This window comes from Panicum hallii, chromosome 3 (assembly GCF_002211085.1).
Source record: "Panicum hallii strain FIL2 chromosome 3, PHallii_v3.1, whole genome shotgun sequence".
Lineage (NCBI taxonomy): Eukaryota > Viridiplantae > Streptophyta > Magnoliopsida > Poales > Poaceae > Panicum > Panicum hallii.
This window is the reverse complement of record NC_038044.1, coordinates 31,320,942-31,337,313: the sequence shown is the minus strand read 5'-3', so window position 1 is coordinate 31,337,313 and position 16,372 is coordinate 31,320,942. Positions and strand designations below refer to the sequence as shown.

The 16,372-nt window shown below is 54.9% G+C and overlaps 1 protein-coding gene and 1 long non-coding RNA gene across 2 annotated transcripts; one reads left to right on the top strand and one right to left on the bottom strand.

The window, feature by feature from the left end:
• Nucleotides 1–236: 236 nt before the first annotated feature.
• On the bottom strand, nucleotides 237–3,654 carry LOC112884068 (protein NRT1/ PTR FAMILY 5.1). The gene is made up of 3 exons (XM_025949385.1): nucleotides 3,410–3,654; nucleotides 3,095–3,312; nucleotides 237–1,961 (listed from the first exon to the last, which is right to left on the bottom strand). Exons 1-3 carry the CDS (start codon nucleotides 3,618–3,620, stop codon nucleotides 447–449), a joined length of 1,944 nt encoding a protein of 647 aa, XP_025805170.1. The 5' UTR covers nucleotides 3,621–3,654; the 3' UTR covers nucleotides 237–446.
• Nucleotides 1,847–3,065, top strand: LOC112884069. Its single transcript, XR_003227012.1, has 2 exons — nucleotides 1,847–1,944; nucleotides 2,206–3,065. It is a non-coding gene; the product is annotated as an uncharacterized LOC112884069 (long non-coding RNA).
• Nucleotides 3,655–16,372: the final 12,718 nt, after the last annotated feature.

Below are 16,372 nucleotides of genomic sequence, written 5' to 3'. Positions count from 1 at the left end.
ATCCTCCAACAATGATGATGTGTAAGTTTCTTCCTCGTGGAAGTTAATTATGAATTCCGAAAGGGTAATCGAGGAGCCTCTCAAAATTTCAATTATGCATTTATACAGTATTTTTTTTTAAATTATTAGTCGTTTTGGCTTTTCTAAATTTAGAGATTTTGCTATGCATCTAAATATAATATATTGATACTTAGTAAAAATTATATATTAAAAGAATTAAAATAACTAATAATATGTGACGGAGAAGTACTGATTTCCATCCGATTCACGGTATTTGCGCCATCGCAGTAAAAAGCATCGTTGCCCAACCACTCACTCACTTATGTTGCTTTTCTCAAAAAGCATCAGCCCAATGACATATTAGAGGCCCATTAACAGACTAGACCATGTATACAGTATACGTGTCGATCTTGTCTCGCCAGTACTTTCAACGATCAATCATACATTCATAATACTGCAGCTTGCGCGTCTTTGACCCTCAACGGCGCGTCCGTTACCTTGACGTTGTCCAGCTTCCCCTGGCCGCCGGCCATCTCCAACTCCGGCGTCCCCACCCGCTCCACGTCGAGGAACTCTCTCTTGTACTTGTACCTCATGGCCACCCACGCGAAGAGCGCCGTGTTGAGCACCGAGAGGAGCAGCAGGAACACGTAGTAGTAGTCGAGGTGGGAGTCGTTGAGGTTGTCGCCGATCCAGCTCTTGCCCCCTCTCCCGGGATTGCCCCTTGTCGCCCGGTCGACGAGCGTCACGAGCAGGCTGTTGAGGAAGTTGCCGACGCCGAGGCCGCTGGTGAAGAAGGTGGTGCCCAGGCTCCGCATTCCGTCCGGCGACTGGTCGTAGAAGAACTCGAGGATGCCAACGGAGTTGAACACGTCGCCCACGCCCATCAGCACGTACTGCGGCAGCATCCAGAAGATGCTCATCGGCACCGTTTCGCCGGCGCCGCGGACAGAGCGCTCCCGAATCACGCGCATGCGCCGGACCTCCACGAGGTAGGCGCACGCCACGACGAGCACCTGGAGCACGCACCCGATGCCCAGGCGCTGGAGCAGGGTGATCCCGCGCGGGTCGCCCGTGCGCCGCCGAACCAGCGGCACGAGCACGCGATCGTACACCGGGATGGAAAAAAGCATCGAGACGGTGATGAAGCTGCCCAGGGACGCCGCCGGGATGCGCATGCCGCCGGCGGAGCGGTCCAGCGTGGTGCCCTGCTTCACGAACAGGGTGTTCACCTGCGCCCACACGGTGCACGGCACCAGCGTCGTCAGCCACACCACCATCATGCCCACCATCAGCTTCACCTCCTCCACCTCGGTCACCGTGCACGGCCGCCGGCCCGTGCCCTCCTCGTCCTCCTCCGTCAACGACCTCAGCGCCGCCCTGTCGAGGAACCGGAGGGCCGGCGTGCGGTGCAGCCGCCGCTTCCCCGCCGCGGCGTACCACGCGGTCTCGTGCTCCTGCAGCTCGCCGGCGTCGCACGGCAGCTGCCGCCTCCGGTTCGCGAACGCGCCGCGGAACACCCTGCCGACCAGCATCGCCGGGCCGGCGGCCGAGTCACGCCGGACGGGCTTGTGCCGGTAGAACGGCGTGCCGACGTAGAAGAGGAGGAGCGACAGAGCGAGGCCGGCGGTGGGGATGGTGTACCCGACGCCCCACCCGACGTTCTCCTGCACGAAGACGAGGACCAGCACGGCGACGAGGCCTCCGGTGAAGGAGCTGAACATCCACCAGTTGAAGAAGGAGGCCTTGACCTCGCGCTCACGCGCGTCGAAGTCGTCGAACTGGTCGGCGCCGAACGTCGAGATGTTGGGCTTGGTACCGCCCGCGCCGATGGCCATGGTGTAGAGCGCGCCGTAGAAGAAGGCCACCTGCTGCCGCGTCGCCGGCGCGCAGCCGCCGTCCGGGGTGCATTGCGGGTGGAGGGACTTGAGTGAGACGGCCAAGGTAATCAGAAGCATGCCCTGCAAACATTCCGTCAGTGATAACAAGTTATCAGACGGCCAACGTTATCAGAAGAATGGACTATGAAATGCTGCAAGAAAATCATTTCCCCCAGGACAAAACACTCCCGCTTATCAGAAAACTTGAAATGTCAATTGCTACCATTGTAGAACTGAAAACGATTTTCTCCTATTAAAGAATCAAAATTGTTTCAATCTCAGTGTAAGATTCAGAAAATTTGACACTTCCTTTTCTGAAATGCAGGGTTATATGTTACAGATATTCTAGTACTCCTACCATGCTTAAGATTGAGCACGAGGCATATGCGCAAGTGTAAACACTTGACCGACGACCAATCATGAATCCACGCAATTGCGGGCTGGGTGGGCCCAAGCAGACGTAGCACAGGAACTGAGTAACAGACCCATCATCACAACATGAGCGAGCCTTTGCCTGCATGCACTGCCCAGAAGAGAGTGACACGCACGCCTTTTCTCAGGCAGTGTTCTCACACGCAACGACAACGATCACTCTCCAGCTCCTGTCCAGGCGACCCGGCTGAAGATGAAACCAGGCCCGAAAGATTCCAAGCCGGCTAGCTTGCTTTCGGCATGGGCTCCCGGTTTCCGGCGTGCGTGCGCGTTTTCTTCTCCGCTCGTCGCAGTCCAATCTGACCCGAACGGCGATTGCAGGTTACAGCCGAAACACTGGTCTCCCAGTGTCAACGTCACTGTATCTGCTTACTGATAGACTTACGGCTGGATTGACATTGCAGACTGCAGGCGGCACGAAATTCACTAGCCTACTACAACATGTGATTCTCATGTTAACAACGGCGCGTTGCAACTCCAATCGCACAAAACCGGTGTATGTTTTTTTTCCATCTACATTTCTATGTTACTGGTAGTGAAACATTGTTTGCTTGAGAAGGAGAATGGCATCCAATCATCTAGATAGGTTTCTGTGCTTATTCAGTTTACTGGCAAGTCTGCTGATCAGGATCGCGATCATTGGTACCCGAATTCTGTCCCCAACAGAGGATGAAACAAGCGAGCGCGCGGATCGGTTGACGCATGGATAAACAGAGGATGAAAAAAGCTCGCTGGAGCAGAGGAGGGTGAAGAGCAAGCAAGCATGGGTTAAGGTTAATTACCGCGAGGTAGATAAGGGACGAGACGGTGAAGGTCCAGAAGCGGCCGAGGAAGGTGTCGGCGATGTAGGCTCCGGCGATGGGCGTCATCCAGACGGCGCCTGTCCAGTTGTTGACGTTGCGCACCGACGGGACCGTCGCCTCCCGGAGCTGCGTCGTCAGGTACACCACCAGGTTCGACGCCACCCCGTAGAACGCCATTCGCTCGAACGACTCGTACCCTGCAGGTCACCAACAGCCACGCGCTCGATCGTGACGGACCTAGCCCATCCATGGCGATCGATCCGGGGAGAGATACGAGGGGCGAGGACTGTTTACCTACTAGGAAGGCGCAGGCCTTCCAGCGGCCGGTCCGCGCGGCGACCGCAGGACGGCCGCGGAGGTCGACGGAGCCGTCCTTGGTGTACGCGTCTTGCTGCTTTGTGGCACCTTCCTCTGCTTCCATGGCGTTGGTCGACACGTTCCGTCGACGCGCGCTGCAAGGTGTCGAGATGGGCCTGGCCCGCCGGAGCAGAAGGTGATATAGCATAAGGTGATATATGGGGTCTAAAAGGTGATATACAGGGTCTGGTAGGGCTCCAACTCTACCTATAGCCAGCTCTGGTTGGAGGAGCTGTCTGGATGGAGTGACATATAGCGTGCCCCTACTTCGAAAAAAGGCTTTGAGAATGGATTGTCCTTTTTGCCCTTGGTTTGCTTGATTCTACCAATAATGAGAGCAATTCTCAATAATTACAACTACTCTTGCTATACATACAAAATAAAATATTTATGACAAAAATAAAAAATAAATATATTATAAAAGTTTATTGTCTGCAACCAAATATTCCATAAATTTTGAAGCCTACGTAGACGACGTGGTCATCAAGATCAGATCTCGAGGAAACTTTCAATAGCCTACACAAGTTTTGATGGAAGTTTAACCCAACTAAGTGGGTCTTCGGTGTGTCACGAGAAAAACTACTCGGTTTCATTGTTAGTCACCGAGAAATTGAAGCAAACCTGGAGAAGATCACCGCCATCACAGCAATGGACGCTCCACGGACGATCAAGAATGTTCAGAAGCTCACAGGGTGTATGGCGGCCTTCAACAGATTTATCTCGCGACTTGAGGAATGGGGGCTACCCTTCTTCAAATTACTCAAGCGCCACGACAAGTTCCAGTGGATAGAGCAGGCGAAGCAGGTGCTGCAAGATCTAAGCATCATTTGCAGTCGCCCCTGTCGGAGGATTTCTCCAGCCGGGTGGCGGAGTGCACCCGCCTAATCCTAGTTTAGGATGAGTTTGGGGAAAGTCAAGGATTGCTTGATCAAGAGGCGTAAGAACACGGAAAGCACACAAGGGTTTAGAGTGGTTCAGGCCGCCGGAGCGTAAAACCCTACGTCCACTGTGTCTTGTATTGCTTGTGAGTCTGAGTGTCTCTGGGACTTTGGAAAGCTTGAGTTTTAACGCGTGCACTCTCCCTTTTATAGGCTCAAAGGGAGCGCGTACACTGAGCGGGGTCCCGACAGGTGCACCCGGCGACATATTAAATAACGTACACATTGGAGCCTAAATGCTACAGATTCGGAAATCTTCCTCTTCAGCTCCCGTGCGTATCCTCTACCAGGGTTCGGTCATGTGCCGTCTCGCTAGCACAGTGTCTATTGTCACTACATGCGTAGTGGGAGACGTGCTGTCACTGTAGAGTCAATTCCCGCTGACAGGCGAAGGGGCTATGTTGACGTGCCGTGCTGTAGCCTCCGCGCACTCTAGCAGCGCACGCCGCGGCCCTCCTGCAGTAGGTCATAATTACCCTTCGCTCACTCGCGCGGCGCTGTGATGTGACTACACGCCCCTCGCTCGCGCACGCGGTGCGGTGATGCGACGCGCCGCCTCGGTAACAGGCGGACGTACTGTGGTGTCAGCATACCTGCCCAACGTGTCAGTGGGCAGCCCATTCCCTGTCTCGGGCACGCGCACCCCACCTACCCGCATTTAATACGGTAGTTGGGCTCGCTTCCCGTAGAAGGCTAGCTGCCACCGGACACGTGGCAGAGCTGGCTTAGCAGCCGCTTCCTCAGGGGCACGTGGCGGCACCGGACCTCCTCCCTGATGGGAAGGCAGGTCCGGGCCCCCCAGGCCGGCCCAGGCGCCCTAGGGGTCCGGCTTCCACTCGTAGGGGCCTAGACCATCCCGCAGTGGTCCGGGTTAGCGGTAGCTGTTCCTAAGCACCTTGTCCACGTGGGCACGTGGAGGCGCTGCACCTGCTAGAGCGCGGGGTGAGGTCCGGAGACCGTGACCCCAGCTGTCAGGCCCGGGCCATACGCCCCATCACCCGAAGGCTTAGTGCGAGGTTACGGATAACCTCGCGCCCCTCGAGTTGGACACACTAGCAGGAGGTACCCCTGTCTGTATGTACCGACAGAGGCCCCCGGGCCCACCTCTGGTGAGGAACGAACCCGCATGTAGGGCCATAATCTTGTGTTGCGCCGGGTGGACAGCTTGCGCCCACAGCGAAGGAGCAAGAAGGACTTTTCTGCTCCAGCGAGATCCCCGAGGGGTCGTCCTCTGTCCGCGTTATGCGCGCTTGACGGTTCAGTTTCCTGTCTTATTCACGCACATCCCGTCGTACTAGCGGTTCGGATTCCACCTTTTCCCCCGCCTCCAGCGACCACGCCTTTTACCGGCGCGCCCGGGCCCACCGATCATAGGGGGTGAGAGGCGAGCGCCTAGTGCGAACGACTCTTCGGATTCTCCTTGGTCACCGTGGAGTCCAAAGGGGGCACAACTTTATTTGAAGGCATGCACCGTAGGGATTGGCTACCTTTTTGCACTTGCCTTCTTCAGACGCCGCAGCGCCCCTTCGTCTCCACTCGCACTTTTGCGATCTGCTTTTTGCGCCCGGCGTTTTTTCCTCTTCCTGCATCCTTGCAATCCTTCCCCTCGCATCCACAGCAATTGCTGCCATGTCTCCTCTTAGCCATCCCCGCCGCTTCCAGCGCGAACAGCTCGACGCGGTGCGCAGCCTCTTGGGGTGGACCACGCCAGAGCTCGCCAGGAAGATCCGGGCAGGTTGGAGCTCCCTCAATGACCTGGTCGCAGGGGAGTTCGTCCTCTTCAACGTGTACATCACCTGCGGGCTGGCCCCTCTGATCTCCTCCTTCTTCCTCCTGCTCGTGGAGGAGTTCGGTCTTCAGCTCCAGCACCTCACCCCCCCACTCTGTACTCCTCGTGGCCGTCTTCGCCCACTTCATGGAGATGTTCATGGGGGTCCATCCCTGCGTCTCCATCTTCAGGCACTACTACGCCCTGGTCGGGTCAGGGAGGAGCAAGTGCACCGTCGGCGCCTACTACTTCCAGCTCCGGCACGGGATGTCCAGCTCCTGCATCAGCGCCTTCTCCAGCGCCAAGTGGGAGGACTGGCGCAACGACTGGGTCATCGCCATGACCGATGCCAACGACCGCCTCGAGCTGCAGACTAAAGCACCCCTCCTCGACCGCAGTTGCTGGAAGGCCACCCCGTCCCTACTAGCGGAGCTCGACCCAGTGCTGGATCGGGTCAAGACTCTGGCGAGGGGCGGCCTGACGTCCCTGGTGGTGCGGGGCGACTTCTTGAGGTGCCGCATCGCTCCCCTGCAACAACGATCCAGGATGGCCTGCATGTTCACCAGGATGAACGATTGCAGCAGGATTGTGCGCGGGGCCAACTCAGATCTGTCCGGCGCGGAGCTGGAGGTCCTGATTCGGGCGATGACCGGTGAGGCGTACGCCCCGGAGTCGCTGGTGCTCCCGAGGGGGATCAAGGCCCTATGCGAGGACCAAGCGATGCGGACGGCAGTCCTGGCATCGTTGCCGACTCTCGATGAGGATGGCCTGGCGGTCTGGCAGGTGGGGCTGACCCCAATCGCGGGATCCGGATCCCCGGCACCTCGCCCGAGAGCCACCAACGCGCCGACCAAAGCCCCGGCGGGTCCTGCCATGGAGGCCCGGCTCCCACCGGGAAAGAGAAGGTGCCGGAGGCGGCCACCTCACGGAGCAGCCCGGACCGTGAGGAGGACAGGTCGCGGAGGCTCCGCCACAGCGATAGATCCTTCGTGGGGGAGCCGACCCCCAAGCGCCAGAAGACGGCGGAGTCGGGGGTGGGGGGCAGAGTAGCTCCCGGGCTCCGCCACCGCCAGTAGCCGCAGGGGAGGCCGGAGGAGACGCGGCGGTCTTTGCCACAGCATCGACCACTACCGCCGCCGCCTCCACAGCAGCGCCAGGCGCCTCCACAGCAGCACCAGGCTCCGCCACCACCACCATCCCAGCGGCAGCAGCAGGTCCCACCGCCACCATCCCAGCGGCAGCAGCAGGAGGCCCCGCCACCGCTGCCTGAGACATCTTCAGCGGAGAGGCCCTGCCAGTCACCTGGGGCATCATCCTCAGGAAGGAGGGAATCCTCGGTCACACAGGCAGGATGGGGGGTGCGGAGCTCCACGTGAGTGGTTAACTCCTCATGTTTTTCTTTGTTTCATTTATTTTCTAGATCCTTATCTTGGTGATGTTTGCGAGGACTGCTCGCCCTACCACAACCTCCGCATCCTCTGGCGAATCTCCGGCCGGGAGGTCCGGCCCCCAGCCAGCTTCTTCCACCTCCGCTGGGGGCCCGGTAGCATCGTCAGCATCACCACCGTCCCTGCCCCCGGCCGCGAAGGCCCAAGCCGGAGCCCCGGAGGACGATCCTGCTCCCCAAATGGAGGTGACCCCTCCAGTCGAGGCAAGCGGAGAGGCTGCCGCGGCGGCCGCATCGGGAGCCACGGCGGAGGCCCCCTCTACAGAGCCGGCCGCAGAGGAGGCTGCGGCCACGGCGGGTGCAGCCGCAGCAGCAGAAGCCACAGGAGCTCACAGCCCCGGCCCCCAGCCCGCGCAGGAGGATGTGCCGGAGGTGGTGTGCGGGAGGCACCTTCTCCCGAGCCCAGCAGAGGTCCCTCTTCCCCACCTCCTGGTCAAGACCCAGCGGGCGATGGAGGAGGCGGAAGCAGGCTTCCGGCAAGAGAGGGAGAAGCTGGAGGCAGAGCACCTTCGGCTCTCCGACTAGGAGCACCGTCTGGGGGACCGCATCCAGGTGGTGGCCTCCCGCGCCGCCGAGCAGCGGGCCCAGCTGGAGTGGGAGCGCGATGTCCAGCGTGAGAAGATGTGCAGGGTCATCGACCGGGAGATGGCGGTTGCCCTCTGGGAGAAGGCGGTCCGCTCGTCACACAATCGATGCTGCCAAGACTATTGCAATGATGATTGACGACGAGCGAGCCATCCTCAAGCAACGGGAGGTGACTGTCCAAGAGAAGGAGGCTCGTCTCACCGCCCTCCAGACAGACATGGAGGCCCAAACCCGGGACCTCAAGGAGCAGGAGGCCAAAGTGGAGGGATTCCTGGCGGAGCAACGCGCCGGGGTCGAGCGGATTGTGAAGTGGGTCGGTGAAGCGAGCACCACCCTATAACCCCTTGGGCTAAGTCCCATCCAGGTTGCAGAGGCCCCTTCTTCACTTGGCGCCGTCCTTCCAGCGCTGGACTCCATCGCTGATCGTCTACAACGCCTGGAGTCCACCCTCGTCGTGCGCCTGGAGGCTGAAGGACAGGAGCTTGCCCGGGTGGTGGTCGACTACGTCCTCACCTGCTTTCAGAGCCATGACTCCGCCATCTCCTTGACTCTAGTCCTGGAGGGTCCCATACCAGAAGCGGAGGCTACCGCCCGGGAAGGAGTACAAGAGGTGGTGGAGATCATGGCTGCCCGCTTCGAGCGCTTCACAGGGCCGGACCTATAAATGGAGGAGGCCTCTCCGGACCGCCAATAGAATAGTAGTAGTTTTTTGTTGTTTTTTGTATATATTGTAAGTTATACAAAGATATGTAATAAAAATTGTTTTTGTATTCATTATAAGTAATGTAATATTCTGTATATGACAGGCAATAAAAACTTAGCTGTTTTGCAAGAAAACTTAGCTGTTTTTCCATCTGCGTCTTCTGTCGTGTGCTTTCCGGACTACCGAGGTCCCTTGGCCCCCTGGGAGGTAGTCACAAGGGATTGGGACTAGCTATCACAAAAATGAGGTTTAATCCTGCACATGACTTAGGATCGACGCTTAGTATCCCACGGGGTCCCGGACCTTGCCGGCGAGAGTCCTTTGAGATGTAAGACTGGGCTTAGTGAATTAGAGCGCTAGGGCCTAGGCTCAAGGACCGAAGGGGTCTGGACTTCTGGATCCGTAGTTCTAGGTACTACAGTACTTATCCTAGGGAGGTAGAGCGTGTAGGCTTAGGGTACGGAACCAGGCTGAGCGGCTACACAACTCTAGACCCCGCTGAGGACAAGTACTCTTCCCTGAAGCCGGTCCCCAGAAGATCGGACCCTTTCTTCCTGTGAAGGTAAGGTCCTAGGTGGAGACACAACCCAGCAACTCAATTTGGGCCTCAAGCATGGCACAGGAATAAGGGACCCCATAGGGGTTAGGGTAAGCGGGAGATAAGAAAAAGAACTGAATTGCATAAACCTCAAAGACAGACTGAGAATAAATTTTTCCTTGATAAGTTGGTACAGATAGAACGTGCGATGGACGCCAGGGGCTGAGTTCACGAGGGCGGACCTCCACCACCCTGGTCCGCATAGGGTGCTACCATGTTACAAAGGAAAAAATTTATTCTCGGCTAAGCCCCTAAGGATAAAACTTACGGAGATGCTCAATGTTCCATGGATTGGGTAGTTGCATGCCCTCCTCAGTAGCTAAGCGAACAGATCCGGGTCGGCACACCTTTGACACCTTGAAGGGGCCTTTCCAGCTGAGGGAGAGCTTGTGGAGCCCCTCTCAGTTCAGGATTCGCCATAGGACTAGGTCCCCAACCCGGAGCTCCCTACTATGCACGAACCGTTGATGGTAGCGTCGGAGCGCTTGGTTATACCGTGCATTTCGAACTGCTGCTCACCATCTTCGCTCGTCGACGAGGTCTACATCTTGGCGACGCTGCTACTCTTGCAATTCCTCATCGAAGGCTTGGACTCATAGTGAGCCCATGGTGATCTCCAGGGGGAGGCATGCTTCGGACCCGTAGACCAGGAAGAAAGGGGTCTCCCGGTCGCACAGCTGGGTGTGGTCCGGTTCTCCCATAGTACGCTTGGAAACTGGTCAACCCACTTCGCACCATGCTTTTCAAGATCATTGTAGGTGCAAATCTTGAGCCCCCTGAGTATCTCAGCATTAGCCCGCTCCACTTGGCCATTGCTTCTGGGATGTGCCACAGAAGCGAAGCAGAGCTGGATGCCGATATCCTCGCAGTACTCTTGAAAATGCTGGCTCTTGAACTGGGTCCCGTTATCGGTGATGATTCGGTTCGGGACCCCGAACCTGCACACAATTGACTTGAGGAACGCAATTGCTGATGCCTTGGTGATGTTGACAACAGGGGTTGCTTCCGGCCACTTGGTGAACTTGTCGATGGCAACGTAGAGGTACCGGTACCCGCCGACGGCCCTGGGGAAAGGTCCCAAGATATCCAACCCCCAAACAGCAAAGGGCCAAGAGGGTTGAATCATCTGCAGAGCCTGGGCTGGGGTGTGTATCTGCTTTGTATGGAACTGGCATACTTTGCAGGACTTTACCAGCTCAGCTGCAATCTAGAGCGTTGTCGGCCAGTAAAAGCCATGCCGGAAGGCTTTTCCGACCAGCGTACGGGATGAAGAATGACTTCCGCACTCGCCTCCATGGATCTCTGTGAGCAAGTCGCAGCCCTCTTCCTAGGTGATGCACCGCATGAGGATGCCATTGGCGCCACGGCGGTAGAGATCCCCTTCTACCACTGCGTATCGCTTAGCCAATCGCACTATGCACTCAGCGGATGCTTGGTCTCCAGGAAGAAAGTTGTCTTTCAGGTAGTCCTGGATCTCGGAGATCCATGCATCGGAACCCCCCTGAGAGTTCGGATGCGGCTCCACGAGGTCTTCGGGACCCTCGAGGGTGCACACTATCCTTGGCGGACCCCACGGATGGAGCGCCTCCGGGACCGCTAGCTTCGAGGTCCTTGTGTGACCCCCTTCGCGCAGTTCGGCAGGCTGGGCGGATGGCTTCAGCAGCCGTCTTTGAAAGACGCCCTCAGGCACGGATGCCTGAGTTTATGCCCTCGCGGAGAGCATATCTACCGCTGAGTTGCCATCACGTGTAACGTGTTGCATTTCCAGTGTGTCGAAATCCTTCTCCAGCTTCCTCACGTGGATGAGGTATGCTGCGAGCTGGGGATTGTTGCAACTGCACTTCCCCCGGACCTGCTTGATGATGAGTTGGGAGTCTCCCTTGACCAGGAGCTCCCGGACCCCCAGGGATAGGGCCACCATCAGTCCGAAGATCAGGGCCTTGTATTCGGCTGTGGCAGAACCAACCTGAATTATACCGGCTCAAGTACGCGAGTCCAATCCCGAGGGCTCCAACGTGCTTCAAACGGTATAATCCCTTGGCCTATCGGGTAACGTCCCGATAAACCACCGATACACAGGATCAAATAAGGTTACCTCACACGAAGGTGAGTCCAGAGATACAATCACCATCACATTTTATATTACAGAGAATTACATTACAAGAGTTTCCAAAAGAAGTATGAAGTTTCAAATCTAGAGAAAAGATTACCAACCATTAAAGCTATGGTTTTCGGCAGCGGAAAACATACGCGACGATTACAACACGTCGTCAAGACGGATGTCATGCTAAGCCCAGGCACGACATCACTCGGTATCACCAAGTTGGTCGGGGACGGATCCCATACCACGGACCAACCGTCTGGAAGAGCACAGGGCCAAGGCAGGGAAAGAGTAGGGTCTTCAAGACTTTACCTGAAAAACATAAAACTAGCAAGGCTGAGTATACTAATACTCAGCAAGGCTTACCCGGGATTGGGTATACTTTAGCCCATAACTAGACTCATGAAGGCATTGTGAGGGTTCTGGGTTTATTTTCAGCTGAAAAGCAACAAAGAGTACGAACTACTTTCAAATTTTAGCTTTCATTTTCTAGTTGAGTATTTATTCTAGATTAGCACCTACACTAAGCAAGCAAGGTAGTGATTATCATCCATCAAGATTATCCATCATTAGTTCCACTTCTTACTCAATGTGGTAAAAGGGATAAGCAATCTCAATCCTCGTGAGAGGCGGACGATTCGAATCGAATTTAAACTTGCAAGGTAAACCTAACTCACACGCTCGGAGTACCGACAGGGTGTTCCGAGCAACCGTTTCCCTCATATTCCGGGTTATGGATCGGGGCCACCACAAGCGACTGCAGGACCGTACGCACACCCAATGTGTACAGGACATACGTCTGTAGCGCGACTACAAAACCCGTATTCCTGTCTGCCTTGCAGAACGTACTCCCACATGTCGGTGCGTGTAAACATAAAATAAAAGTCGAGTGGTGGGAGCGCGTCCATTTGCCGGGCCAATTGGGTACTAGGCTTACCGCTTACCATATTTCGCGGTATGTGGCTAGTACTTTCAAAAACTTAGCCACCACTACCACATGGATCGACCTTATCAACTTTTAACAAAACAGACAGGGTAAAACTTCAGGTCATGATGCAGCACATGACCCTGTCCGTCATCCTTATAGTGATTGCAGAAATGTAAACATGCAACTCCTATATCGCGCGAGTGACAGTAAATCACTCGACTTCTACCGGTCCTATTAGCGGAGCAACTATTCGATAAGGACTTGGGAGCATTACATTGGATTCCTAGGATTCATGCATCTAGGGTTTCACTTCAATTCCTAGACTTAATGCAAGATATAATATAGATAGACATAGATTGCAGTGTAAATAAAGTAGTGGGATATGTCCGGGGCTTGCCTTTACTGGTGGGACTGAAGTCAGAAATGTCAATATCTTCCGAACTTTGGTTCGGGGCTTCAGTTAATTCCTTGGTGATGTTCATTTGATCTTCAGGAACATCCTCCGTAGACTCCGGGGAGATCTCGTAGGTACCGTTGCCGAAGTAGTCGTATCTATATGTAATGCAACATTCCATTCAAGCGTGCACACAAAACTATTTTATTTCACAGCAAAGTTGCAATCCAGCACTCATATAACACACTATTTACGTAACAACCAAAAAGATCTGAAACTAAACTTAGATAGAGCTTTGGAAGGATAACTAATTAGAATCGGCTACTTGTTGAGGGTTACAATAGAGCCGATTGAAAACAACAGAGGTTTAGCCGATGGAAAGGTGCATCGATTTCCTAGGTGATCGATAAAAGCATCGATTACCCTGGCAGAAGGATGATTCCTAAAACAGTTGTATTAACTGAGATGTGCTTAAGTGTTATTCTAGGTAACTAAGTGTGGTTATATCGACTCAATTACGTCAACACAACAATTGAGTGACGTATAGCCGATTGGAGTGTGGTTAAGGGTATATGACCGATAAGTATAAAGTCGACCTCTTAGTCAATAGATCGACTGATAGAAGTGTGTGGATATGGATGGGGAACTAAGGATTGATCGGCCATATTAGATTGTTAGGGAAGACAGCTAGAATCGGCTTGGATTGGCCGATAACAAGAATCTTAGAATCGTGTGTGCTTCTCCGATACATCGACTCTGTACAGTCAATGTAGGACAGAACAATAGACTTGTATCGACAGTAGTTGATACTAGAAAGGTCTCAACCGTATCAGCTAACCAGCCGATGGTAGAAGTATCGACTGACAGCTGTTACGTAGAAACATTATAGGTTCAAAGAAAACGGATGTTAAGTGGTTGGGTTGATAACCTGACACTGAAGCATAGCTGTCGAGACGTATTAGCTAAACAGCAGATATACATGGATCAACAGGAATCCTTATATAAAAAGGGCCTTAAGAAGATTGCAATCAAGACGAGAACAATGTCTTGATGGCAGGGATATGAGCTCTAGGGTGATAGGATTAACTAACTATCACACTTCTCCACTTAAAGCATACACCCTATAATTTATCTTCTAGCTATAACACAAGCATACAATATAAGGCACAATAAAACATTCATTCTCTAACATTTGACCTAAACCACACATTAAAGACTTTCACTCAAGATCACAATATAAAACTTATAGGTTTTGACTTAGGGTTTCAAACGAAACTGATTTTACATTTTTATGAACTTCTTATGAAAATCTATGAAATGTAGAAGTTCATCGATTTGAAATACAGAAAGCTTTGGAAATTTTACAAGGAACATCCTAGAACTTTCTAAAACGTAGCAATCAAGCCCCTGGTCCGGGAAAATAGATAACAGGAAGTTAACGGCGATATTCTGGCAAAGGAGTCGCCGGCATTAAAAAGATTCAGTGGATTAGGGCAAAGCTTGGTTATGGAGGAGAACAGATGGAAAGTGAATTCCCGAACAAGATTGGTGAGGAGAAGAGCTCAACGGTGACGAAGAGTAGGAGTTGCTGGATGTCGTGGATTCTGAGACGTGATGATGGAGCCGAACTGATTCGCTAGGTCAACTCCTCCTTCTGACTTGCCTCGCCAAACGCGTTTCTCCGCCTCCGCGAGGACCGAGGTCTGCTCGCACTAGGGCCGTGCCTTCCGTTGCCTTTTCCTCGACGGCCTCCAGCGTCCATCACGCGCGACCCTCCTGCACACCAACTTGGTCGCGGCCTGAGCTCGCCCAGCGAGAACACCACCACGCGTTGCATGGCGCCACCCTGCACGTCGTCGCTCGGCACGTCGTTACCCTGCACAGTTACTCCTCTTTTCTTGTTGTCGGACCCGCGCTTGCTCCAGTCTTGCCGAATCGTTTCCGCGCACGCCCGAACCGCGTGCATTCTCGGCCCGCGTCATGACTTGCTTACAACGCCCGTCTTTTGCTTGCACGCTGCCATGCTGGTCCTCTTCTGCTCGCGCGCTGTCACGCCGCGAGCTTCGCTCCAGCGCCGCCTAGCTTGCGTGCCGCTCACGCGTGCCATTGCTTCCTCGGGCCACCTGTTCCAGTGCCGCCAATATCTGTGCCCGCTCTGCTCTGCCGCGCACGCGTTCGCCCTGCACTCCAGCGTCTGGGGCCACTCGCGTCCGCGCCGTCCGCTCCCATACGCCGCCGCGTGCATGCTCGCGCCGTACCTGCACAGCGCCCGTGTTCACGAGTCCATACTTCAACGCCACCCGAACAACCCCCGCGCCGGCTCGTTCCCGCGCGCCTCCACACCTGCTCGCGCGCCAGGGCCTGTCCGCGCCGTGCGCTCACGCCCAGGGCCTGCACTGCCCGCGCACGCGCCCCACACGTTCCTGCCCAGCTCCACGTCCGCCGCCAGCACCATGCGCTGCGCCCGCACCGTCCTGGGCCGCACCTCCAGCCGCTCGGGCTTGCCTGCGCGCCACGCCAGCGCCGCTCGGCCCACCTGCTCCCGCCAGCCGCGCCCGCTGCCTCGGGCTCGCCCGCGTGGGGCCGCTGCCGCTGCGCACCGGCCCCGCGCACCCCGCACCGCCTGCTGCTGCCTGGGTCGCGCGCTGCCCCAGCGCCGGCCCAGCGCCACGCGCTTGCCGCGCGCCGAGCCGCAGCCCCGGCCGCGCAGCGCCCCGCGTGGGGCCGCCGCCTGCGGGCGCCGCCTGGGCCCCGCGCACTGCCGCACGCACCCAGCTCCGCGCACTGCCGCCGGTTGCTGCCTGCTTGTGCTGAGGAAAGGGAGAGAGGGGAGGGAAAAACTAAATTGGATAGAGCTGCCGCCGGTGGGGAAGAAAGGGACCGGATAAGAAAGAGCAGAGAGGAAGGACAAGTGGGATTCTCCAAGGGCGTATGCGTAATTTTTGAAAACTGCAGGGACCTATTTGTAAAACCAAAATTTCCCGTTGATTTAAAACCCAAATGAAGAAATGCCCAAAACGAAAGTTGGAGAGTTTTTCAAACTCTACAACATTGCTTTAGGGCTCAAGTTCAAAAACTCAAAACTTATAATTTTTACACGTGAATCTTTGAACAAAAGTCGGATTTGAATTGCTTTTGTCCTAGAAATGTAATTCATAAAATTTCAGGACTTAAATGCCAGCATTTATGACACGTTATAATGACGGGATAGACTCGTCATAATGGTTGAATAGACATGTCATGATGACTCGCACTTTTACACTTTAGTCCTTAGTAATTTTGAAAGTTACTTTTGTAAATCAGATATTTGCGTAAAAGGACTCGTACTTTTATAATATCACATAAATACCCTTATTTTTACCACTTCACCCAAAATTTTTACATATTTCAACACACGCATTCCCAATGCAACTTTTGAGTAAATATATATATATTTAC

Excerpts from the sequence above, each read along its gene's own strand:
- LOC112884068 (XM_025949385.1), bottom strand. The coding sequence starts at position 3,620 with ATGCTATATCACCTTCTGCTCCGGCGGGCCAGGCCCATCTCGACACCT. Across the intron at positions 3,313-3,409 it reads GGCCTGCGCCTTCCTAGTAG|GGTACGAGTCGTTCGAGCGA; the intron begins GTAAACAGTCCT and ends GGTGACCTGCAG. Across the intron at positions 1,962-3,094 it reads CGTCCCTTATCTACCTCGCG|GGCATGCTTCTGATTACCTT; the intron begins GTAATTAACCTT and ends GAATGTTTGCAG.